We start from the raw sequence: 26133 nt of genomic DNA, 5'->3' as shown, positions 1-26133 counted from the left end.
ATGGACAAATAAATTTTGGCATCGTATTCAATGGCCTATTTTTACACACCTTGCAAAATCACTGGTGGGAAGGTTGGGGGTTCAAGCCCTTGGAGTGAAATTGTGTGCATTTTTGTGGAGGAATTAGCAAACATCTAAAGGGCCTAGAAGTAAATAATAAATCCGTTCCTACAATAAAATACATCTTTAATGAGCACACTACACTGAATTTTCTTAGACCCACTTGCACTATGACAGACCCAGCCTTCTTCATCGTTAATAAAGCAACGCATCAATGATGATCTGTTCAGAGATCAATTTGGAGGTCATTATCTTTCACTGCAGTACAAGTTCTATTAAGCGGATCAAAGCAGTGTGTAATTTAGAAGGAAAGCCTCTGCTCTGGCTTGACCACGCTGTGTTTCAAAAAAATACCTTGAAATCAAAGGCTGTCTGACAGGGTATCACCCCACTGGTTACACATGATCGCCATCAATGACTGCCAGTGCAGTGATTTAAAAAGGGGCTATAAACGGGGTTAGGGCGGCATCGTGCCTCATCTACACAATTCCGACACTTGTTTTGTCAAGAATAAATCTGAAGAATACATTTTTCTATATAATAAATCACCTTTTTCAGCACAGACACTGAAAGTTAGTCCACAAAAACTGCAGCTTTGAGATCTGCCATTTATTTAAGGTTGGAATAAATATTCCTTGTAAATTCATCTTTAACCAAGTTCACCATGTGCATTTATGGCTCTGCGCAGTGCTGAGACCCGCATCGTGGAGTCTTACCCTCTTGTAACACCACGCCCTTTTTATTAGTGATGCCGTTAATTGTGTTAAAAAGACGAATAAGTACTAATTAGACTAATTGGTTTCGCAGCACTCATAACATATACGTGCATTGAAGAGATGAATTAAATCTGGATTATTGCAATAGGATGTGTGTTTGCAGCCGCCTGATTGATGCTTCCACTGAATGAATCCGCGCACAAGCAGGGCTGACATAAAAAAGGCGATTTACTACATCAGCACCTGTGTACAAACTCCGGCGACAAGCGCCGTTTCCACGGAGATACGTCATTGCAGACCTCTTCACCATGGCAACAAGCATCTTCTCTTTTGCAAGATTCGAATAATCCTGTTTCTACGGCAACCTGAGCCGAGCTGTTCGTGCTCAGGTCTTTCGGGAGGCGTGCAGCAATCTCAGCATTTACCATGAACGGCGTTAACAGCCATTACCTACGAGTGGGGATAGTATAGTGGATCTAGATAATTCTACACAGCAGAGTCACATCGCATAATGACCAACACCATCAAGTAAAAGAAAAAAAAAAAAAAAAAAAGAAAAGAATATAAAAGACATGAACGAATATAATTATATTTTCAAAAAAAAAAAAAAATTAAAACTATATTCATAAAAGAAGTGAAATATAATAAAACAATATATTTGATATAAGAAAGAAACTCTGAATGCCACATCGTACGTAAACAGAACAATTTGTAATTTTGCATGCTTTGGAAATTTGTGTTTGTCTGCTCGCGCGGGGGAGATTTACCGTCCGTCCTCCCCATCCCTGCAACCATGGAGACGGCTTGCGGTTGCCCGGATACCGAGCGCGCGCCTTTCGCGCCGCACGCAGCCCTCGAGTCACGCAGTCTCGTTATGGCGGCCGCCGTCCTCAGCAGCGTGAGCAGACGTGTCGTGCCACCTCTGGTGGTCATTTTGGGTGCCACCGGCACGGGCAAGTCGAAGCTGGCCATCGAGATCGGGAAGCGCCGCGGAGGCGAGATCATTAGCGCCGATTCCATGCAGGTGAGCGGATTACTCAACCAGAGGCACGGGACTCTCCGCGAAGGCCGGTGGAGCCTCGGGCTCACGTGGGAGAAGCTGCCGCGGTTGCAGGACCTGAAGCCGGGAGCAGAGCGGTGCGACACCGGCGGCGAGACGGCACGCTGAGGGTCGAGATGGAGAAACGTATTTCTCATTTTACGCTTTTGTGGAGCTCAGTTCGAGTCACTCGTAGGTTTGGTCAATGTCAATGACTGGCGCACGTCAGATTATGTTTTTAACATGTAAATTGGAAGTCGTACCAACTATGTGGAATAACATCGCCGTTCCTAAGGAACGGTTCCTTTTGCCGCCTGTGTGCGCGCGGGCGAAATGGGCTCGTGCCGGCTTTATATACCTCAGCACAGTAGATTGACTTTAAATTTAATTTTAAATAAAGATGTGCACAGCAGACGAGCGGTGCAACCCAAGAAGAGCAGCAAATTTTAATTCTAAGAAAAAAAAAATGTTTTCAACATCCAGACTTGAGCATTTCACACGGTACAGTTATTGAGCAGCTGCCAGCTGGTCTAATATTATGAAAAGACTGAAAATTCAAACTTCAGAGGCATCAGGGGAACCATGTACAATCGTATATGGTTTCTGAGGTAAGTTTCTCAGTTTAATGTCTGAATATTTGTTGAAGTGATGCACCTTATAATATAGGTGTCCTGGATAGCACAGTCTCATTTTTTTAAAAACATTTTTATTTGTTTAGCAGATGCTTTTCTCCAAAGTGACTTTCAATGAACTCTGTGTGGCGTTATGAGCTCACACACCTTATTCACCATGGTGACTTACACTGCTAGATACAGTACTTATGGGTCACTCTTCCATACATCAGTGGAACACACTCTCTCTGTCACTCACATGTCACGTCAGTTAGGTAATAATATAATAACCGTGAGGATGAAGATGAAATGGGAAAAGTCCGAGACATCTCACATCATCATGGGTTTTCTCTAAAAGACAATAATTCTTGGAAGAGTTTGAGGAAAAAAGAAGAGAAGCAGCTAACGGATGGATGGACTCATTGACCAGAACAATGGAGATGCTCCTTTCAACACTAAGGACACGTGTTTCTGGAGATACTCTAAATGTTGCCACCAAGAGTCACCATTGCCTCAAGGTGGGAGTCAATGGCAACTCTTGGTGGCAACACTGTAGAGTGATACAAGGCAAGAAATGCTTACATGGCTGCAAGATGATCAAATGACGACAGTCCAGAAAAAATTGTGTTGCTGTAAACGCAGCATCGGTGTAGTATTGGCATAAACGCGGTGGAATATTACGGTGGAGATCATGAGCAAGCCGAGAGTGGCTTACACAGTTCCAAAATAAGTGGAGAGTTGAGTCTTTAAAAGCCACAGAAGGTAAGAAGGCTCATAGGAAACAGTGAGGGGAGACTCATTCTACTGCATGGAAGCAAGAAGTCTTAATGAGTGATCCTTCAATGTACTCTTGGGGAACGAACACCAAGGCAAAGTGGAGGTTGCGTTGAAGACAGTAAGGAGATTCAAGAGGCTTGGGGAGTAAGGTTGGAATGGTCATACCTTGTTTTTGCTTCCCAGCCATTTCAGTACTTTTGTGGATGGTCACTGTCATGCTCTTTCCTTATTCTGGATTCCTGCATGTGTAAACTGATATCCAAACTTGCATCTGATACATTTTTTTTTTCTTATCTTCTTTGGTCTTTTATCTTCTCAAATCATGCTTATTATGGTCGTGATATTAGAATAATCTCTTCCTAATTCATACAGTCAGATTGAAGTCATGGTGGGGTGCCACTGTAATTTTCTCTCAAGTAATTTGTTTTTTGCACCATCTGGTTATGAGATGAAAGCGTGCATCCAAAGCGTGCATCCCTGAAATAATTGAACTATTCAAATCCATAATGTAATTTAGACCCACCCTAAGTCTGCAGAAAATGGAGAAAAAAAAAATTCCTAGTTTTAGGAGAACAGTTACGACAGTAAATGTGTCACTAAAGTCAGCACTGAAAAAGTGGGAATTAGTCTACTTTTTAAATAGTGAATTTGAATTTTGTGAGTTTTGCACACCAGTGTTACAGGCAGTTGTCTTGTCAAAATGGACATCTTACGGAGTATAAACAAAGTAAAAGATAAAGGCCTGTTTTGTAAGGTTTTTAGAAATCAGGTGTGATGTGCATTCTGCAGTGATTTTTATCTATTTATTTACTTACCGCATCTGTGCGGTGCAGGATTTGCCTCCCGAAAATGCTGTAACATCAGGGAGGAGCGATGCCAAGGCTGTTGAGTGCGTTTTTGTCGCCCGGGCCCCCGTGGAGAGAGAGACGTGTGCCATGTACCCTGATGATAAGTGGCAGGGACAGCTCCTGTATATAGGCCACGCTCCAACCGCTATGTTATCGCGGGCTCCAGGGCCCTCGGGAATTCTGCTTCCTTGCCTCGTCGCCACCGTCCTGGTTCTCCGCGGAAAGGACAAAACGAGAATTGAGTGCTCCTGTTCGTTATACTTCAGAGCTGCGTAAGAGAGTGCTGCGAGATTGTGTTCCTTTTCCCGACTCTTAACTCTTGATTTCATCGCATGCAGAGAAGCAGTTTATTTTCTAAAATATGGCTTCTTTTATTTCTTGCATCGGGCTCTGTAGCTACTGTAGTGACATTTTGAGCGTACGTCTTGTCCGCTGCGGTTAAGCTCTGAGTCTGCAAAGTGTTTAAGGGAAAATGTTACATATTTTGGCTCTTTCCAGTTTCGTCACACATGTGATACTTGAATTTAAACAGTTTGAAAGGTTGCTGTTGAGGCTCGTAAGTTGTTTCTTTAGAAGGTCTGTTATTAAAATTCTGCTCGGTCCCTTCTGGTCTTATGCTGAAAAGTTGTTGCCTATTAGCCGGCTAGCCATGCATTAATTCGAAGTTGGAGCAGGAAGGACATATTCTGTTTGGTAGGTGGTCTAAATTAATTCAATCATTTAAATAAACAGTCCCCTGTTGCTGGTGGTGTGCGGAGATCCTCACTTTCTTGTTGCTACAAAACCCCATGTGACATACATTTGTTTTCTTCGGGACTCTGCAGTATTATATGTGTGTTTCTGCATTGATGGGGGTCCTGTGCGTCTCTGCGTCTGACAATGCACGTGGGCGTGCGCAAGTGTGGGAATGTCTAAGAATGGGGGGCTCCCAGAACCCCATCTCTTCCCTGTGCTGCCGCTACTGCCGCCACCACCTCCCCCTCCATGTGAATTCCATCTCCCGACTACTGCCTTTGGTTTTGCTTGGCCTGCTCATGCTCCACCGAAGCCCTGCCCCCTTAACCCAAGCTTTTGTCCTGGGATGGCATGGAGGCCAGTCTAGGTGGCTGAGGTCAGCCTCTGTGGCCCACCCCCAAGGGTGTGCTTGGTGCGTGGGAGGTTTTACGAGGGGCCGTAGGGAAAGTTTTATTGAAGGGGCGTTTTCTCAAAGGAAGCGCAGGCCTGTTTGAAGTGAGCATCGTAAGCGACCCAGAATGTGACTGGCTGGGTCTAAGATAACACCCTGGAAATCCTGTAGTCTATATGTCCTGTTGTAGCACCCGCAATATTTTATTTTTCTGTGTGATACTAAAAACAACAGCAATATAAAAAAACTAAATCCTTCCCATTTAATGTCTGCTGTTCATGGAAGTAGGATGGAATTGGACTTTTTATATTTTCAAATGTGTTCCTTTGCTTTCTTTCCCTTCCGTGGGTCTTTCTGCTGCAGTTCCCCTGATTGCCAGTCACCTGGTGTTGCTAACTAGGTTACGCTAATCAAATTCCAGCCCTCGATGTATCTTGGGAACCGTCTCTGGGGCCGCAGAGCTGTTGGCTCCTCTCTCGCAGGGTGAGTGTGTCACACTCACGACAAACGTGCTAGAGCCTGCTGCGATGAGCCTGAGTGTGTGTTGGACAGAGAGATCCAGTATTGATTATTTGCAGATCCATGCCCAAACCTGATGTCATGGTGTTGCCCAAGACAGGTTCCTTCTGCCTTCTCTTCACTTATTGTGCAATCTGGAAATGTGAGATCAAGTGGGTAAACATGAGAACGTGGAGTTGCTAGTGAAGAAGGATTGTAACTCTTATGAGGAACACTGATGTGCAGCACTAAATATTAGTCCCAGAATGCTCAGGGGGCATGTTGTTGGTGTGAGGTTGTCATGGGTTTTTTGGGGGGGCTGAAATGGCACGCATGTGGAGGGTTGGGGTTGCAAGGGGTCATGAGGAAGATGATGAGGCTGTGAGACAGTTTTGAGAAGAAAGAAAAATGGGGGTGGGGTTGTGAAGGTTGAGTGTCTCTGTGTGATGTGAGGTCCTGGTGTTGCCCTGGGGACAGTTTAACGGGTCAGGTCCTTGGAAAAATGGCCAACCAGCTGAAAAAGTTTCCGGCGAGGCTATTCACACTCTGACCAGAAAAGGTCAAATGGAAGAAGATGGATTCTGTACTAGAGCTTCACTCCATGATCCGCAGTCCTCTCCCAGCTCACTGTTGCTCACCGTGGCGGTCTACAGGTCTCGTTTTTTTTTTTTCCATGGGAGTGTCAGCATAGCAGTTTCTTTCTTTTATAAAAAGCGTAGTCTATGGGGCAGCAGGTAGCACAGTGATTACAACTACCCCTTCAACAAGGTATTTACCCAGAATTGATATGGTAAAAATGATATATTGAAGAAGCGGAATACACGCTCAACTTAGTGTAAGAATCCGGTTAAGGGATTGGGTGCTTAGAATCCCCGGTGTATATGAATGTAAAGCAAAGATGCGATAGGATACGTGAGCTTATCGAAAAGGTTATGTTTCTTATAACTTGACGGATGCGTTTCGGCTGGATGCCTTCATCAGCATGACAGTGTCACATTGCAAGAAATACAGCCATTTCGATAAGCTTGAGTGTGTTCTCCCACCTTTGCTTTTGATACAGTAAAAATTGCACGGTCCTATGAAGGAGTAAGGAGCTCAGTGTTTTAAGTTGCTTTGGAGAGAAGCATCACCTAAATAAATAAATGTAAATGTGTGTGTTACCAATGAGTTGGTTAGGTGACTCTTTGTAGGACGCTGAGGGAGAGAAGGACAGAGGGGCAGAACGAAGATCGCCATCATCCCACGCTGCAAAGCGAAACAGCCAAACAGGACTGTAAACTGTTTGCAGGCAGTGGCATTTGTTGAACACACCAAATGTCTTTTGTCCGTGAGTTTCTGAGCCACCTGTTAGTTTCTTTGTGCTGGAGTCTGCGAAGAAGTCTGAGCAAACACAGCTGACGGGTTGTCTCATAAGCTTGTCGTAACACGCTTTCCGATTTCTCAAAATAAAAGGGTCAGTGTGTTAAGGATTGAGTCCCGGCAGCAGTCCTTTTTTTAGGTGCCTGCAAAAGCAAGTGCAATGATGTGGGAGTTACTGAAATGAACCGTCGATATTAATGTCAACAAGTTGCACTCTGCAGTTTTTTTTTTTTTAAAATTGTCAGGAGGTTTTTATTACTATAAACACATTACTAAAAATTAAAGTTCTATAAAACCTCAGTTCTTCCCACCGACTTGTGTTTGTATGTGTTAAAAATTCACCAGGACTTGAGAGCAAAGTTGCATTGTGATCGTTGAAATTGTAATGGTCGAGGTTTGTGCGACTGCTTTATTTTTCTGGCAGCTGAGTTCTTCTTGCTTGTTTCGTCGTAAAACGAGGAGCAGCATCCTCGCGAGGCTTCCTCGAGCCCTCCCCCTTCAATGTGAGTTTTCACATTCATTAATGATTAAATAAGCCAGGAAAGTAAGCCCTGCGGCCGGCACTCAAATATATTTTGTGAGATGAGGAGAGTTGATTTCTGGATGGGCAAATAAAACGTGAAGTGCGGTTGCTCACAAATTCACCGTATTAATTTAGGTGGCCACGGCGTCTGCTCTGGAGCTGTCTGACATGGTTGCAATGAAGCCCAAGATAGACTGGTATGTCCCTTTCAGAACTTCAACTCTTCCCTTCTCAATAGAGCTCAGATCAAACCTGAACCTCTTCTCTGTGCAGATTGGACCTCTGTTGTACTGAGAAAAGTGTGTGTGTGTGTGTGTGTTGTTCCACTTCTGAATAAGAGAAAGGTTTTCTTTTCAAAGAATTACAACTTGACCACTCAATGACTAAGCTTAAAAAATATTTATCATACTTACCGTAACGGCCTTCTTACCCTCTCAAAGAACTGATTTAAAGAACTGTTCATTTGTCTGGGAAGCTGAGCAGGGAAATTTAAAAAATAACCATGAATATGTGCAAATAAGACATTTAAACGTGACCACAACTTTCATTCAAGGCAGTGGATCTCAGTGTTTAGTGCGAGCTGGTTTAAAATCAGAGCGCAAAAAAAGCAGATCCTTTCTTGTTGAGTAAAATGTATTTTTTTTTTTTTTTTTTTTTTACCTGAATTTTCATTGTTGGCCACATTAGCAATGACTTTCCTCCTGGTTATTATAACAGATTTCACTTGGATGGCACTCCTGGGTCACAACACTTGAGGTGCATTTGTGTGTAAGTGGTGTTGATTGGCTGCAGTGCTTGGATTGAAAAACTAACGTGTCTGTTGGCATTGAGATGGTTAGAGCTGGGCATGATTTTAGTGTCGACGATTCTAATTCATCATTGTCGACAGTCCAATTCGTCATTATCAATACAAGCTAGACTGAATCTGTGTAAAGTCTGATGCCGAAAAGGATAAATATTTAAATAAGTGGGTACTTCGGAAATAAATTATGTCCTGATCGGCTTAGATAGTTGGCAGTGTTGAACTTTACTTAGTTCCAGGTAGTTGCCGGGTTCAAAGGCTGAGCCTCCGTTCTGGGACTGAATGGTTGGACACTGTGACCGGCAGTCAGTCTTGTTACCCTGGCTGGGTGTTAAATGCCAGAGGATCCCTCAAGTCAAAGACCAGTGATTATTTATTTATTTTATTTATTTATTTATTTATTTTTTTTAAAAAAGGGTTTTCTGGTGGGGGGGGGTTCTGAGTGCTGTTTTGTGGTTAGCGCTCCAAAAAGGTTCACATCGGCAGCCACTGGGGGTACGGTGGAGGAAGGGGGATAGAACAACTCCATGAATGATTTATTAGCCCTGAGTAGTGGGGGGTAGGGGGAGTATAGGAGGTGTGCGGGTGGTTTGCTGCCGCTGTGTGTAATTCGATAACGGAGCAGCACTGTTCAGTAGCTCGGGGTGCTGAATCCTGAATGGAGAGGAGGGTCAAACTGAGGACACCCCCTGTTACCCCCTCCTCTTCTCGCTGCCTCACTCTGTGTGGGGAGCAGCTGTCTTGCTCGTGGCCTGAGGTGCAGCGTCCATCAGACAATGGGCTCCGTGTTCCTGGCTGGAGCGTCAGAATGGCGTTGCGTGCACGCACACACGCACAGACACACACTCTGGTGCTGTCAATCCGTCTCGTAGAGTCACACACCCCGGCTCATGCTCTTCATAGTGTGATGTGTTTGCCCCGCTGCCTTTCTGGGATGGTCTTTGCCACGGACCTCGGGGTTCAGGCAGCTTCGCACCTCTGCCAGTGCTTGACGTGTCCTTTAGTCACCTGTCCCGCGACTGGAGCTCACACGCTTTGCCTCCTTCCTCTTTGTTATCCAGTGGCATCTCTCAGCCCCTGTTCTTCTGTGTGTCTCCAGACTGACCGTCTTTGCTGATGAAGCGGTTCAATCAGAGACACACACACGTGCGCATGCGCACACATGCTCTCAAGTACAGTGCGCCGAGAAGCAGCCGCCTGGGATTATGTGACCGCCTTTAAGATGTGAAGAAGAAACCAACCAAGGTGAAGGGCCACAATGTGGAAGATGGGGGGCGGATTCTGGGTAGACGGGGAGCTCCTGCTGTTCCATCCATTTTTATAGCATCGGTCACTTTGGTCTGTTCAAACCGTTGGACCAGTTGGTTTGTACCGGCGCAGGGTATGCCTGGAGCCAACCCAGCACACTGTGACCCCAGTGAAGAGCGGCGCTCTCCCTCCCTGAGCCAAACGCCTCGTTCTTTCCGGGCCGCGGGCCAAGCGGCGCGTCTCTTCCAACAGCAGAACGACGCGTTCGAGCCCAGAGCCACACTTCGAACCGCTTTAAACTATTGATTCATTAATGCGCAAGAGGGCTGTAAGTGCTGCATCTTCTTGCTGAAGAAGACAAAAACCGGCTATAAAAAGATCTCCAGTTCTGATGGGATTGAGTAAGGTCCGAGGGCTTGGAGAAATGAATGCAGAGCTGGGGGGGGGGGGGCATGCTATCGGACAGCGGTGTTGAAGGTGTAACAGCTCTGTGTGTCGTTACAGGGCTCTTAGAAGTTTGAAAACAAATTGGAAGGAGAATACACTGGTTTTTACCGCTTTGCAGTGGGGTTGAGTGCTGTGGGGTCTGGGTGTCTACACTGTGACAGAGAAGTGGAGTACTGCTCTCGAATGACACAAATTTTGCTGTATAACCATGTACTGTATGTGACTAGTGATGCAGCAGGTGGTGTGGTGGTTCGAGCCGTCAGTCCTCAGTTTGATCTGCTTGTGCAGTTGCCGTGGATTGTGGTACTTGATACAGTAGAAGTTACACTACTAGCTGTTCAAACGTGTCAGTCACTGTAAGGAGCTTAACACTGCAAGTCATTTCAAACAAAAATGTCAGTTAATAAATAAAGGTTAATAGAGAGCACCTAACCTTACATTGTATTGTCCCTTAGAACAGTGTCACTTGAATAAATAAGAATGTGTTTTGGTAAACGCTTAATATTTAACTGTGCAGTCTGCGAGACGATTGTGTCAAAACTCAGATCCTCTTTGTTTTTGTTGTGAAAGGAAAGGAAGCAAAACAACAGTGAGTTTATGGTTCCAAGGTTCTTCACGAGATGAGCTTGGTTTCAAGGGGCCAAAAATCCCTGTTTTGATAGTGCTGTAAAAGCTGATGCTGTAATCCAAGTTACGGTGCAGGGAGTAGTAAAATGCCATTGTTTCTTCCCCCGTAAAGCAAATACTTTCCAAGTCTTTATTAAAGTAATAAAACAGAATCTGAAATAGCGCGCAGCGTCCCGTGATGTATTGAACTGGATAAAATACGTATACACGGCATATATCTACTTTGCTTTAAATGAGGGAGTGAAGTCACTTAATCCCTGTTTCTCCCATCTCAAAATAGTGCTTTGCTCATCTTGCATCCTTCCAGCTTTGTCTGCCGAGGGGGTGGGGGTTCCTTAATAATTCAGAGGCGTGTTTTGCTCTCAGGATTGGCACGCAAATGCGAAGGGACCAAACTCTTCCGGAAAGCTGAGGGATTTCGGAAGTGTGTGTGTGTGTGTGTGTGTGTGTGGTGCTTAGTGCCAGTGGTCTGATGGTCCTGTTCTGATTGTTGATGTCTATGTGTGGATGACATTTGATGACACATCATCCCTCCCCCTTCCTGTTTGTGATTACTAGAATTCTGGAGATGATCAGTGTGACCGTGAGCCTTAACAAAGTGTTGAATTCAGTGCTGTGGACCAGTGTGTTCAGTACCATTCCATTCCACTCAACGGCTGGTAGATATTTGGCTGTGGTTCTTGAAGTCACTTCATGGTTCGTCTGCCCTTCACGCTCTTTTTGGCTTCCCAGGTCTACCGAGGGCTGGACATCATCACCAACAAGGTGACCGTAGAGGAACAGGCCCAGTGCCCCCATCACATGATCAGCTTTGTGGACCCTCTGGAGAACTACACGGTGCTGGACTACCGGAACAAGGCCTTATCCCTCATATCCTTTGTGGCACGTTGATGTGACCTCGATGGTTATGCAGCTACCTCACCGAAGCGTCGCAAACCCGGACTCTTCTCCGCACATGTACATTCCAGAAGGGCAATATAACTGTTAGTTTCTGCACAGCACAATCCCCAGAATTTGTCTGCGTCCTGTATGCCCAGGTGTTTCTCCGCTGTAGATAATTGTGTGTATAATATTGAAGCTTGAGGCTTGTAATTAGATCGCGGAGCTGAGCGCGTGTTTGTTGTCATTGTGTGTCGGAGTGCAGTCATTCTCCCTGCTGTTTTCGCAGCACGGTACAGGAAGCGCTGCGCTGCAGTTGCGTTATTAAAATCCGCCGCGTTAAAGTGAGAGGAAGTAAAGGAGTCACGGGGTTGGTCGGTTTATATTTCGGGACTTGGTGCTTCTGGCCGTGAAGGTGGAGTGGAGGGAGGCGACTCGCCTTGCTGGGGTTCGCAGGTCAGTTCAACCCAGCCGAGAGGTGAGCTGGCACCAGTTAGAACCGAGCTCCTCTTCACTGGGAGCAGGCTGAGGGGAATTGGGGTTGGGGGGAGTGAGATGAATTATTAAAATTCTTGGGAGGACGGTAAGACAGGCGATGAATCTCCAGGATGGAGGCGATGGAACCCATCTCGTCTGTTGCAAAACACCCCTTGGTCCACAGAAGACTTAGAGGAAGTGCTTTTCGTGCCACTGCAGCAGTCCAAGCGTGTCTCTGCCAGGAGCTTGTCTGACCCCTGCACACACACAGCTTTTGCACTTCTGTTTTTGTGAATAATAGTGTGCAGGTGCCTGTATGAATGTGAACACGTATGTTCGTGTGTGTGTGTGTGTATACACCAGGCGAGAAGCGCGGCACCTGCATGTCCTCATTTCCCCCACAGCTTCCTGCAGATGTTTCGGAGTCAATGTGAGCCGATCGCTGGAGAGGTTATTAATAGAAGGTGGAGACAGCCTGCATGAAGGCAGGAGCTAGGCAGGGACACGGACACACACACACACACACACACATACATGCACACTACGGAGAAGGAACTGGAGCAGAAGAGCTCAGAGAGCTGGCTCAGCTCCCCCATGCGGAGGTGCCGGGACACGGAGCCATGTGAAAGGTAGTCAATGGACAGGACGCTGGCGGGATCACAGGCTACCACCTCTTACGCTGTCTGCTGCCATCCGCTCCCTCACCTTCCCTCGCTCCTCCTTCTCCACTCTACCCCTCCATGTTCCTTGGTCTCCCGCTCTGTCTCTACCTGCAGAAGGTGGGTTTCATGCCGGAGGAAGGGCTTTTGCTAGAGTTAATGAGCTCTTATGGTCCTCATCTCACTAGAACATTTATCCAGTTATCCCCCCCAAGGTGGGTGGCGAGGGCCCTGCAGTGGAGACTGCTGTGGTGTCGCGTTGGACGAGTGGCAGAAGGGCTTTGAATGAGATTATGAGCAGAATTAGCGCCGGTTGAACTGACTGCTCCACATGCCTCCCGTTGCCTCATGGAAAACTCTAGAAAAGATTGCAATCTGGGCCTGGCGTGCCTGTTGCTCTGCAGACAGCGCGTAAGTGTTCGGGCAGTGCTTTCAGCCAATTCATGGGTTCTGCTCACCAGGAAAGAGAACCATTGTTCTCCCTATCCGACAGGCCGACTCCACGTTGCCTGGCTAGCAAGTCGTCGGAAAAACAATTTGTGCAGTGTGGGAGAGGCCCACTGTGTTGTCACGGTTGCCTCTGCACAGGTCAGGAAACGCGGCTGGGATCGGATCAACACGTCAAACCCCCTGTGCTCCTTAATGTTGCACATTGATGACATGCATCAGCGGAACCAGCTGCCCATCGTCGTTGGAGGAACCAACTACTACATCGAGTCCCTGCTGTGGAAGGTGCTCGTAGACACCGGTGTAAGTTTAGCCTTGATTGGTCAAAGGAGAGATGGAAGGGGTGGGACCACAAGCTCTGTGGGATCGAAAATGGAATATGAATTGGAAGTTCTCTTATTGACCTGCCGTTCAGCTCGATCAACTTTGATTTATTTTGTCACCGCCATTCTTGCACAACTTCTTCATGCTTGAATGGAAGTCTGAGCGTAGTCCCTTTTCAAGTGAAAAGGGGATCGTTTTGTATATGGCATCGGACGATACCGAAGAAATGAGCGAGCGTGGAATGGAACATGGATTCAAGCAGAGGAGCCATCTAAACAGATTATGGAACTGGGGGGTCACTTTCTTGTGGGTTTGACTCACGGGGACTCATTAAATGGGGAAGAACAGCTATGAGTTTTGGGTTTGCGGTTGTCTAGGGCATTGAACCTCCATCAATGAGTAGAAGGCAAGGTGGAGGTGAGAGGTGAAGGGAGAAGAATGAACTTGATGCAGGGTAAGGGAGCAGGCAGAATCGGTGAGGGACTTACACTGCACAAAAGGGGGAAAAACCAGTTTCCCAGTACGGTGAGAATGGGGAAGTTTTAACTGAACACCTATAAAACACAGGAAGGCCCACAATCTGACAAGGTCTGTTCTAGGTTTGTGCAAAAATATAACATATTCATCTGAGGGTAGGTGATGTTAAATGTAGGATGGATAGTGAAAGTCAAGGAGTCTGGTGCGAAAGGCGGTATTGTCGTCCTTGTCTCTGACTGGGTCCATCCGTGTCAGCATACGTGATTTTTAAATTCCTATCTGAAAGCAGAACGGAGAACAGACCTCTATTGCTCTACAAGACAAGACAGAGCTGGAGAAACTGGGAAGGGCTGAGCTGCACCGGCGCCTCACAGAAGTGGACCCTGACATGGCAGCCATGTTGCACCCTCACGATGTGCGCAAGATAGCCAGGTAGGCCTCTCGCTCAGGCTGGAAGACCTGAAGACAGTCCCTGGGTACATGCGTCAGTGACGCATGGCCTGACAAAGGCAAAAGATCTGTTATAGGGTTGGGTTGAAAGCCGTTCTCACTTTTTTCCAGATGAGAACGATTTCCTCCGATGGGCGTGAAAGCGCTCCAAATGGTACCGTGTGTTTGAAGGTGAATATAAACCAACACGTAGCTGTTGGACAGATTTGCATAAAATGCGAGTAAAACACTGTGAGTATATGCTAGGATGCATAAGGAGCTATCCATCTCTCGTACTCTTGGTCGTGCTCTTTAAGGATCATGTTCTCCAGACTGTTCGATGTTGGCGCTAAGTCGTGTTAACAGCTCGTTTGGCCGACAGCCTTTCATCTGCTCGCTGGGGCTTGTTAGCTCGTTGGTCGCGTCACTTCTTCATCCATGGCGTTTCTATGCTTCTCCAATCTCTTCACGCCCTTTGATTGGTGTTCTCGCCTCGCCAACAGGCCAATTAGCACCTATCTGCTTCAGCAGCTCCTGGCGGTTGGTGTGGCGACACTGTAGCAGCGGCGGCTCTTTAGTCTTCAAGGCCCTCGCATTCGAAGCGTCCTTTATTGTTCTCGTTGGATGGGCTCTATTCACAAGTGTAGCGGACGCCTTTCTTGCCGCTGTCAGCGAAGCCGATTTCATCCCTCGGATGCTGCAGTGTCGCATTCGGTGTCAAGCGGGGGTCTGGGTTGCCCGCTGCAGCTGGTTCTGGTTTGGCAGGCGGCCGACGATCACGTCAGAGTGAGACGTGACTCATGCCTGGCGAGGTGCGAGGAAGGGAAGGGTCCATCGTTTGCCCTCGAAGTTCAGCTGCCATGACGAGGCAATGTCATTGAAGATCTTTATGGACGGTTGATGTGCTGACGCATTTTGAGTGGCCCGTTCTGCAAGCAGGGTTCGAGCAGCCCTTCTGTTACAGGCAGGGCTAGTTGGCGGATCTTATGTTGTTAGCACCGATATGGGGGAGTTATTCTGTTACAACCCAGGCTGGGGTGGTCCTTATATTACAGGTGCAGTTACAATGTGGTTTTCTTTTATAGGCAGGACTAGAGAGACTTTCTTTTGTTATGAGTGGGGAAAAGGGGTGGTTCTCCTGTTAAAGGTAGGGCCAGAGGGGCAGATCTTCTGTTTCTGCCATGCTTTTTGTTTCTTGGCATTACTAATTATTGATAACAGACTTGGATAAAGCTGTAGTGTTCTGCTAAAACTATAGGTTATTTGCAAATAGCTAACAGTCTGCTGATAATAACGTTTATTGATAATGAATTAATAAACAACTGAGAGTGCATGTATTGATAATAGAATTGACTGACTAGTGGTGGTTGATAGTCCATTGTTCAGCAGATGATAAATAATTCACAGCTGATTGGTGGTCACTGGTAATAGATGGGCACTTCGCTGACTGGCAGTGGAGTGGTGATCAGTCACCGATAGTTTCGTCGGTCGCTTCCAGGAGCCTGCAGATCCACCAGATGACTGGTGTCCCCCACAGCCGACTTTTAGCAGAGCAACGAGGGCAGGATGGGGCCGACGAGATCGGGGGCCCTTTACGTTTCCGTGATCCCTGTATCTTCTGGTTGCACTCAAATATGGAAGGTGAGGCACATTTGACCCCCCCTTCCCCAAATAGCCCCTGGCTGCCCCCCATGAGTCGTGCTTTCAGGCGTGTGAAAATTTCCACACTGGGGCAACAGGAATGTTTTCCACAGTGACACACAAGGGCATGAATTTCGAGTAGCTACTAGCAATGATGTACATCCTTCTAGATGATGTATTTTCTGTTTTTCCATATAGTGTGCAAGTCAGATAATATGTGCTTCAATGCATTATATACTTATTAATAATGACAATAATTACTGTGGTTTGTCAGCCGTTGTGCCCTTTGCTGAGGCCGGGTGCAGCTTTTAATCACCAGTAGTTTAAATATTCATGTCTGTACAAGTAATAAACTCCTGTCAAATCGCCACTTGGCCTAATCCTTGACTAATTTAGACCCTGAAGTGAAATATTACCCTGTGTAGATTGAATACCTGTTCCTTTCTCTCTGTCACTCGCCGAATATTAGTTCTAGACCAAAGGCTGGACAAGCGCGTGGATGAAATGATGGCGGCCGGAGTGCTTGATGAGCTGAAGGAATTCCACAGGCGCTACAATGAGCACAAGGTTGAAGAGAGCAGGTATGTCCCGTTGCCCTGACCTCTGACACCCCGCACCCCGTGTTCATGTTGATGTTCTGGATCTTGATGATCCCGCCGTGGTACTGAACTTGAATTGCTCCAATAAAATAGTTTGCTTTTGACAACTTTAAATTAATAAAAAAAAAAAAAAAAGAAAAACAGGTAAGTTATGAATGATGTCAGCCACTTTGGAAAACAGCATCTGCTTACCAGCAATGATTTTCAGGACATCCGGTGATGCTGGGATCGATGGAGAACATGAACTGAAATGGAATTTTCCCCGCGCTGCCCTACTTAGGAGCTCAAAGAATCAGGCAGGATCGGAGCTGTAGGTGTGTGGTAATACAGCAGCTGGAAGGAAATGGAAAAACTGGTATTGGTGCTGGTGTTGTGCCGCTGATGTCACCAACATGTTCTGACAGGGACCACGCAGGATATTCACGCTGCAACATGCAGCTCCGCCAGAGCCGGTTGCCGGTTTGACGAGATGAAGCAGTTGTATCCTTATCCTCTAACACTTCCTTGTGTAACCTGATTTTTCGCTGGAGACTAACTTACCTCACCCAGGCAGCAACCTGCACGTTACAGGCACCTGTCACATTGTATATGAGAATGAAATTTGCCCCGAACCGTAACCCGTGGTTTGATGAGGGACGCAGCACCACATGGGACTGGGTTTCCAGTCAAATCAGACTTGCAAAATTTTTCTATATTCTGTAGACTTCTGGTCCATCTCATCTTGGACCTCATCACCTTTGGCCCACCTTTGGGTACTGGAGCAGAAAGAGCTGACATTTATTTACATTTACTATTTATTCATTCAGCAGATGGCTTCCTCCAAAGCGACGGTACAGCTCAGAGTAAACAGACGTGTATTTCACAACAGGCACAGCTTGTTTGTTCGATACGACCGTTGACATAATGCATATGTTCTGGTGGGTCTACCTGTCGAAGTGACATACAGTACATAGAGGAAAATAGGTAGATAAAATGTAACGGGTGGTGAAGGAGTGACTTACAAAGGTGTTAGGAGCTCAGCAGGGAAGTGGTCCAAAAGCGATGTTTTGATACCCTTCTTGAACGCTGAAAGGGACTCGGCGCTTCTCAGCGAACCTAAACCTTAAACCTTTCCCATGATGCACTCAGGATCACAGTGTATCTTTCCGTGTCTTGTGTTTTGGTGATGGTAACATGGTCTAGACAAGGGGAGAAGGTACGGTGTTTCCATGCATGACGAGGACATCAGGAAGTCCTCGGGGATGAAAATACCCTGTGACCTGTTAATGATTCCCTTCTACCAGCTGAGGCACTTGTCCTGCTTCACTTAAAATGTAAATCACAGCGATGGTAATGAGTAAAGGAGACAAGACATTCGTTAAGTCACAAGTTTAACGGTCTGCGGGCTGCATCACGTGTTGCAACGGGCAACGGAGCTGCTTCACGGGTGCTGTGGACAGTGAGTGTTAGTTTGTGAAACAAAACTTGTACCGGCGCAGTTTCTTTGTTTCATACAGGCGGAAGCAAATGCTCGGTGTGACCACTGAGATGGCCTGCAGGTGACCTGGTAACTAAGGAACCACATTTGTGATGAGTTTGTTAAACTGCTGTGTAAGGTGGCTCGGATTGAACAAAAAAAAGGAGGGAAAAGGCTTGGTTGTCTCTGTGGGAGCTCACTGGAAGGAAGTAGGTTCAGGCCTGTGTGTGTGTGTGTGTGTGTGTGTGTGCGCGTGCACTGCATACATCCAGCTCTCCTAATGGTTGTTGTTGGGGTTCTTCAGTCAGGACTACCAGAAAGGCATCTTTCAGTCCATTGGCTTCAAGGAGTTCCACCAGTACCTGACAGCGGGGCCAGATGTCGGTGAGGAGCAGCGCGAGGCACTACTGAGACAAGGTGAGCTCACATCTGCCGGCAGCACGTTCATCCATCGAACCCCCTGCAGCACCCAGACAATACAGAAGGCCCCCCCCGGCTGCCTCGCCCTCCCTGGTGGGCCAAAGTCGGGACTAATTAGCGAACCCGTGACCAAGGCGCAACCCTCCTCGCCGGTCGTTTATTACGAGTGACTGCTTCCCTGGTACAACCTGCCGAAGTGCTGACCTTTCGCGGGTGCCTTTATTACAGTGACATTTTACACCGGTGTTCTGCAGTCCTTGTGAACGTCTGCTGTTCCTCCTCCTGTGCTCAGCAGACAGACACACACAGGGCCACACATCTATACACTACATGGTGGAGGCAGTAGGTGCGGTAGTGTTTGGAACCACAGCCTACAAGTTCAGTGCCCTGGGTTCAGATCTCTGCTCCTTCTTTTGTACGTTGATCAAGGCGCTTACCCTGAATTGATGCAGTAAGAACTACCCAGCTGTCTAAGTGGGTAAATCATTTTAAGTAGCTTAGTGTAACCCCTGTGGAGATGCTGCTGCAGAAACCACCCCACCGTTTCTCCACCCCATTTCAGCCATTTTTGTTTTGTTGGCTCCGTGGTCCAGTCTCCCCATAGCGGTCAAGGAGCCCCTCCCATTTATAGTTGGATGTTCTATAATTCCCTCCACATCACTCAGCAGTGGAGAAGGGTGCTCTTGCCGACTTTCCCACTGGAGCCTAGCTAGAAGAAGAGGGTATCTCTCATTTCGGGGGAAAAATTTGATGAATGGTACGGGCCATTCATCCCAACCCAACGTTTTTCTTTTTCTTTTTTTCCCTTTTCCATAGGTGTGGAGGCTCTGAAACAGGCCACCAAACGTTATGCCCGAACGCAGAACAAGTGGGTCCGCAGGCGATTCCTCAGCAGTGAGTTTCCATCCCACAGCCCCAACACACAGATTGTTGTCCTTTTGTCATTCTTGTCTGCGCAGTTGGGAATTGGACCATGCTGTGGTTGAGGTTGTGCAGTGAGGACTAGGGGGTGAGGCTAGCTCTATTAGAAGCAGAATAAGAATGTGCTCTGGTTTTGTCTTCACCTTTGCCATCAGTTGAGATGGTTGGTCTCATCTTGATTCTGCTGTTCTTGTCAGGTAGAGGGCGTTGGCAGATTCAATTTAGTGCTGGTACTGTGGCTCTGCGGTAACCTGGTTGGGGTCACTATGTTGTACTGTGGGCAGTGAAGCTCAGAACTGACATGTGATTGATTTACTTTAACTTCTGTGCAAAACCTGAGATCTTCCATACTGCGAGAAGACTTGTAGCGGTATCGTTTGTTCAGGTTTTCTCTCTCCCACGTTCTGCATGGTCTGGTGCTCCTATAACTGCCACTGAATTTAATGAGATGGGCAGCTCCAGGACCAGAGAGGAGATTTACACAGGCAATTAAACATACAAACAAGATGGCTGAAGCACTTGGCTTTGTGGTGCATGCGGACCCTGATGTTTGAACCGACTCGCATTCAGCCGCCAGATGACTCTAATGTCCTTGTTTAAAGGAACCGGAGCCACAGAACAGTCCCTCCAAAACCCAGGGACACCTGAGACACGCTCGTAAACATTTCTTTGTTGACTTCCTCACACAGTGTTCCTTTCTGATTCTCAGCCACACTGAGACGTGTTAAACTCCCTAACCAGAGGGAGGAGACACCACATCCGAATAGGAAACATTCTGTATGGAGTCCCTGTGGGTCAGGATGTTTGCCTTGATATGTCTGATTGGGAATATAAAGCCTTAGTCTTGTTGAGTACATGTGGGTGTCTGGCTCAGTAGGTGACATAGTGGCTAGAGCCATCACCTTGTAATTGGAAACTCTTGGGTTTTAATCCCCACTCACACTAGTACCCTTGATCAAGGTACTTATCTGGCATTGATAAAGTAAACATGCCAGCTGTATAAATGGGTGCTTAGTGTAGAGACTGAATGATTGATGAACTGCAATCCAAAGAAAACATGTGAATGATTGTGTGTGTGCATGCATGAGCAGGGGCCCAATTTTTGCCTTTCTGAAACTTCATCCACAGTGACTGAGAGGCTTGACTGTTCTGCCCAAGGATGATGCTTATTTACACTGGAAGTTCAGGTTATGCACCTTGCTCAAAGGTACAACAGTCGTCAGTCCTGTTCCAGGTCGTGGTTCAGAGCTGCCGTGCTCAGTGGTGTGTGGCTGTCCTTCCTCTCCTGCAGAGACGGCCGTTGCTTTCTGATCTCCATTCCCTCTTCATTGCTTCCCCTCTGACTCCTGACCCTTCTCCCTTCTCCCTTCTTGCACTTGGAGGCCCAATGCACTGCCCCCCCCCCGCATTCTGCTGTTAGTTGGCTGCCAGCACTTGAGGCGTTGTCGCGTGTCGCCTCAGGCCCTGTGCCGCCCTTCGAGGATTGACTGACCGACACCCCCCCCCCCCCCCAGTCTTCAAATCCACTTACAGCAAAACAGATTAGGCTCAAAAGTCCCTAAACCTTGTTAAGTGCGTGTCTGATGGGCCATATGGAGTGCTGCTCCTCCTTGAGTCTGTCTGCCTGCATGGTTGCCGCACATACCCTGGACTCTGCTGCCTGTGGCCTGCGTGCCTGGGGGAGATTCCTCATCAGTCTTCTCTGCTAATTCAGGAGGTGAGCAGATAAAAAGCACGGGCTGTAAAGACCGTTTGACTCCTGGGCATCAGTTCTTGTGGGGCCAAGTCTCTTCCCTGCCAAGGAAATAGAAGCCATCACTCTACGAGGCTTTGCGATGTTCCAGCGCCGAGTGTCTTCACATTATCGTTATATTATTTTGCTGTCTAATTTCAAAACATTTCTTCTCCTTTTATGCCACTCTGGGAATACTCCAGCAGAGCCCATCATCCTTATGTTGTTTGGGAGCTCTAAATGCTCTTTCATATCATGAATTAGCTGTCCTGTTCTACTCTTCCTGTTACCTTTGAATTAATATTGCCAGGCTCCAACGCTGTGTGGTACACCAGCTTGACTGTCGACCATTTCGGATCCCCGACCTTATTTCACCCTTGCAGCTGAACTCTGTGAAAGTCCTCACAACAGGTGCGATGGAAGTTCTAAGTCCTCGAGTCTTTCTGATCCTCCTGTTGAGTGACCTGCATGAAGTCATTCTGTGTGTGCAGTTTAGAAGATATGTGACCCGTGTGGATGGGACCACCCCAGCAGAACCGGAAAAAACGAGGGATCCCCACCTTTTCCTCTAGTCCATCAACAGAGATAGCGAGGTTCGCTGTGGAACAGGAGCACCGGCAGTATCTGCCACACAAAGGCGCCCATTTGCAGTAGTGGGTTTCACATGGGGGTTGGGGGTGGCAGACATGTATCCTTTCAATTCTCTGAAGCCCCACTGTGGCTAGTCTATTGAGCGTGGCGGTCAATGGTGTCGCCATGACCAGCAACTCGTATTGAGCGTGGCATTGTACAGCAAGCTCTGCACACGAGAAGCCTGTCACCAATCACTCGGCTTGTGCTACAGGGAGACTCCCGAAAAACCCACCCCCCAGTGTGTATCTGCCAGCTGTGCTTGTGCCCGAACAGCAGCTCATTTGTTGAGTCGTCCGACTTGCTTTAGCTGGGGTTGGGGGGGCATGGGGGGAGTCCCAGCTGGCATAACACAAAAAAAAGGTTTGCGACCCAGGAGGTGCTAGTTAGGTCCATTGTTGGCTCTGGCTACTGTGAAGGAAACACAAGGATCAACCCTCCCTTGCCTCTTTGCACTCAGCATCGTGGACAGACAAGTAGTGGTCTCAATTATCACTAAATGATAATAATAAATCAGTCTGCTTGTCATCCAGTGGCTCCTTTTGTTCTGATTGCGCACATGCGGGTAAGAGCTCTTCTTTGGTGTTCTGGTCATTTAGCCTTTGTCCCCTTCAACCCCCTGAAATGTAGATGCACAGGAGGAAGTTGTGCAAGCAGAGAAATGCGAGCAGGAGCCTGACAGGTGCGAACCCAGTGAACCATGCATCGGGATGGATCGCCTTACTCCCGCGTTGCCCTCGAGTGCCGGAGGGAGTTGGGGAGTCGCTGGCCTGCTGCCATATAGAGATCCATTTCAAAGAGTTTTTGGTGGAAGCCAGCGGGCATGGATGTTCCGCCTTGAATGGCCCCGACAGGGCCTCACTTACAATGAAGTGTTTTGCTGGAACGACAGGAGGACAGCTGCTCTGATGGGGGGTGGGAGGTGCCACCAGGACATAGCAGGAACACAACTGGCATAGTGTGTGTTAGACCCTAGATGGTGTCATGCATTTGGAAAAGCCCCGCCCTGAGCAGCAGTTAAACGAGAGGCCCAGACCAGTCTGTCTTGCCTGGCGCAAGGCCAGCTGTGGCACTTTGTGGTGGCCCCAAAGGATCTGATAGGTAGGTTCCCTATTTGCAGCGGAGCCTGTACATACATCCCTGTTTCGCACCTGCTGCCCTGGCAGGGGTTGTGTCTTCAACTCCATTCAGCCACCAGGTGCCTGGAGCTCAGGTGGCCTAAGTCCAGCCACATGTCGCTCGAGCTCCCACTGTCCGCATTGGCCTCCAACAAAGAGAAGCCTTCGGGGGCGGTGGTCTTCCACATGACCACACACTCCCATGACTCAATGGAAGGTACAACAGATATACACTGAGACAGAGTTGTGTGTGAAGCAGCCTGCTGACGTTTGCAGGACTTACTGTGTGACCTGAGTGTCTGTGCTTTGCCTCCTGCCCTCCCCCTTCCTGCAAATCTAATTACCCCCCCCCACATGAAGGCCCCAAACAGCTGGGCAGTAGAGAACAACCAGACCGCACAAACCCCACAGCATTACTGGGTTCGTTCTTTCTTGCTCAGTTTTAATTTCCCTTCTTTCATTTATTTGATGTTTGCTTGCATCTCCATGAAAGTGAAAACTCTAGATTGGACTGTCATTTTATTTATTTTTCCCCTACCCTCTGCCTAAGATATTGAGGAAAACCAGGAAGTTGATGAACAGTTGTAGAGACGGCTGGCAGTGTCCACTCCTGATTTATGTATGCTGTCCGTGAACAGTCTCCATTGTGTTGTGGTCAGGGCTTGAGAGTGGGGACTTTGGAGGTGGGGCTGTGAGCAGACGAGGCCTCCGAAGTTCCTCCCTGACTCTGTGGGGTCTGGTCATGTCTTCGGGTGAAACTTCAGGATCGATGGCATCTCAGAACCCGTCATCCCAGCACTTGTGGACATCTGTCGATCACTGTGGCTCCTTGATCCTGGAGTAGAAAGGCTGACTCTGGACAAAACCCGAGAGAAATAAATAAGACTGCCGGGATGTGTCTCCAATTTATTTAGTTGAATTTTTTCCAACATCAAACTGCAACATGATGTACTCACTATATGTATTGAATGTTTAAGTCTGTGTATGTCTGTATTTTTATACATGAACGTGCCTGTGCTTCATGTGCGTATATATGCTCAGCTCTGACTGTCTGCCCTATTGTAAGTGGATCAATAGTGGCTGAGGGGCCGCCAGGCCAGGGTGGGAGTGCTGATGCCGTCGGATCCAGGAGATTATTGAGCGGCTATGAGTCAGCAGCTTCGCTTCGCTCCAGGGTCCCTGTACCATGCAGACTTAACTCCTAACTCCCTGCAGAGTGGTGTGCTATAGCTGTCATGATTGTTGCTGTCTTGCTGCCCTACTCTTTGGTGACAATGCTTTCCCACACCATGTCTTATTACATCCTGCTTTGTGTTGACAAAAGGACCAGGGTCCAGTGTCCCGCCAGTGTTTGGATTGGATGTGACAGATGTATCGTGTTGGGAGAAGACAGTTCTGACCCCTGCCTTGCAGGTCCTGGAAAGCTTGAAGAAGGTATGCCGATTGTTCCTTCATTAGCCTAGAATTCTCACCGTATCTAGGAAGATCCATACCTGCTTCTAAGGTTATCCAACAGCATTTTCCAAAGGAGGCACCAACCCATGTTAATCTTGATGCAATGTCCAGGAACAAAGCTCTTCCAAGGGTGCCTTTCTGGTCATGTGTCCTCCTTGCAGAGCCTTGTCACAGTGTCAGTTTGAGACCTCTGCACATATCAACCCAAACAGCACATTTGCAAATACAGGAGTTCCGAAACTCAGCACATTGGATATGGAGCCTGGGTATGGGCTGTGCCAGATTGAATCTGATGGGATCGATGTGGTCCTTGACCTGGGGCGAAAGTTGACAGGAGGACATGCAAATCAGTCAACCCTGAGTCAGCACAGTGCTCTGAGTCAGACGGTCATCTTTGCACTGTTTTTCTCTTAAATTCTCCTAAACAAACACTTAAATTGAGACATCAAAATAAAATGTGTATTTTTCCTGTATAGTTTTACCCTCATTGCGTGCCTTGACTCTACCTAAACACCAAATTTTTTATAGTTTTAATGCGCTTCATGAAACACCATGTCATTTTTACAGTTCTCATAGAGGTGAAAGGGTCACCCTTTATATATTATAAAGTAGCATTGTCTTAAACTTGTTCGCTTCCTCCTCATTTCCATTTAGGGTGAGAAGCCATCACTGGAGCCTATCAGGGTGGAGGGAATAAAGCCGCGAAACAAGCGCAGCAGACACACTTGCGAACTCTGTGACAAGATCATCATCGGCGACCTGGAGTGGAAAGGTGAGGCAGGTTTGCCCGCAGGACTCAGTGGTGACTACTTTCACATGTTTAGCTTCCCACTTCTTTTCAGATTTAAGGCAAAAAATTTACTACATTCAAGTAAGGCAATGCCTATTTCTCGGTTTTCTGTTTCAAGCACACCTGAAGTCCAAAAACCACCAGTTCCACCTGCGAAAGAAGAGGAAGTCTGAAATGCGTGCAGAATGCGATCAGGTGTTGGGCGTCACTCTGGCTGCCGGATCCAGTGCTGACATGCAGGGGACTGAGAGCACTGTTGGTTCTACTGACTGCACCCTGGCAGCTGACTGTGGTGCCAACATGCTGGGATGCCAAGCTCCGGAAGATAGTCTTGTCACTGCATCTTGAAGCATTGTTTCCACTGCCCAGCTCCTGAGCCAGGGAATACCGCATTTCGTCATGTGAGGGACATATCATTCAAATGAGCTCACGGACTTTCATTCAGTTTGTTTTGGGACCGGGTAGCTAAACAAAAAGTCCTTGGCGCTGCTACAGTTTGCCAGGGATTGTTTTTTAAAACCATAAAACCTCTGTTTCCTGAATTCCTTTTTTGTGCTGTCAGCATTTCTTAGCATTGTTTGTATTTTTTAAGACTGTCTTCCTGCGTTGAGGCTCGGGGGTGCCTCCTACCCCTTTTTCCCAGAGAACTCCTGTTTGACCCTTGTACATTTTTGTGCCTTAGGACAGCGTGTTGGAGTGTGAGTGCCTCAGTGCCACACAAACTAAGCCTGGGCCTGATCTCGGTTTGGCTTGAGATGCACGTCTGACGTTGTTTGACAGCTGCGTTTGCACAGAAGTAACTTTTCTTACAGGCCTTCAGCTCTGGAGCAGATGTCAGTGTGTTGCTGGTATTTGCAAAGACACAGATGGCTTTCCTTGCAATACGCTGCTCTGTACTGACGTATAAGATACTGTTTTATGCTGTGACTGATGCATTCTCTCGCTCGAGAATAATTTCGTGACTGATGTTTGCAGATGCTCTTAATTAAAGAATTTGT

The 26133-nt window shown here is 47.4% G+C and overlaps 1 protein-coding gene and 1 long non-coding RNA gene across 4 annotated transcripts; one reads left to right on the top strand and one right to left on the bottom strand.

Moving 5' to 3' along the window:
- Positions 1-988: 988 nt before the first annotated feature.
- Positions 989-1906, bottom strand: LOC114909386 (uncharacterized). Its single transcript, XR_003797273.1, has 2 exons — positions 1544-1906; positions 989-1226 (listed from the first exon to the last, which is right to left on the bottom strand). It is a non-coding gene; the product is annotated as an uncharacterized LOC114909386 (long non-coding RNA).
- Positions 1551-26133, top strand: trit1 (tRNA isopentenyltransferase 1). Of its 3 annotated transcripts, none has more exons than XM_018759902.2 (11): positions 1558-1800; positions 11414-11551; positions 13348-13446; positions 14234-14376; positions 15872-16014; positions 16484-16595; positions 18374-18486; positions 19306-19383; positions 24215-24324; positions 25000-25117; positions 25254-26132. In XM_018759902.2, the coding sequence occupies exons 1-11, from the start codon at positions 1570-1572 to the stop codon at positions 25481-25483; spliced, it is 1515 nt and encodes a 504-aa protein (XP_018615418.2). In that variant the 5' UTR covers positions 1558-1569; the 3' UTR covers positions 25484-26132. The 3 variants fall into 3 exon arrangements, with proteins under 3 accessions (XP_018615419.2, XP_018615418.2, XP_018615420.1); XM_018759904.2 differs by lacking the exon at positions 1558-1800 and adding an exon at positions 2341-2423 and having other exon boundaries at positions 25254-26133; XM_018759903.2 differs by lacking the exon at positions 19306-19383 and having other exon boundaries at positions 1551-1800; positions 25254-26133.

The sequence above is a fragment of the Scleropages formosus genome, chromosome 23 (genome assembly GCF_900964775.1).
Source record: "Scleropages formosus chromosome 23, fSclFor1.1, whole genome shotgun sequence".
Classification (NCBI taxonomy): domain Eukaryota; kingdom Metazoa; phylum Chordata; class Actinopteri; order Osteoglossiformes; family Osteoglossidae; genus Scleropages; species Scleropages formosus.
The sequence above is the reverse complement of the archived record's forward strand: the minus strand, read 5'-3'. Positions and strand labels throughout refer to the sequence as shown.

Coding starts and splice junctions, on each gene's coding strand:
- trit1 (XM_018759902.2), top strand. CDS start 1,570: ATGGAGACGGCTTGCGGTTGCCCGGATACCGAGCGCGCGCCTTTCGCG. Junction 18,487..19,305: donor CGAGGCACTACTGAGACAAG/GTGAGCTCACAT, acceptor CCTTTTCCATAG/GTGTGGAGGCTCTGAAACAG. Junction 24,325..24,999: donor TCCTGGAAAGCTTGAAGAAG/GTATGCCGATTG, acceptor ATTTCCATTTAG/GGTGAGAAGCCATCACTGGA.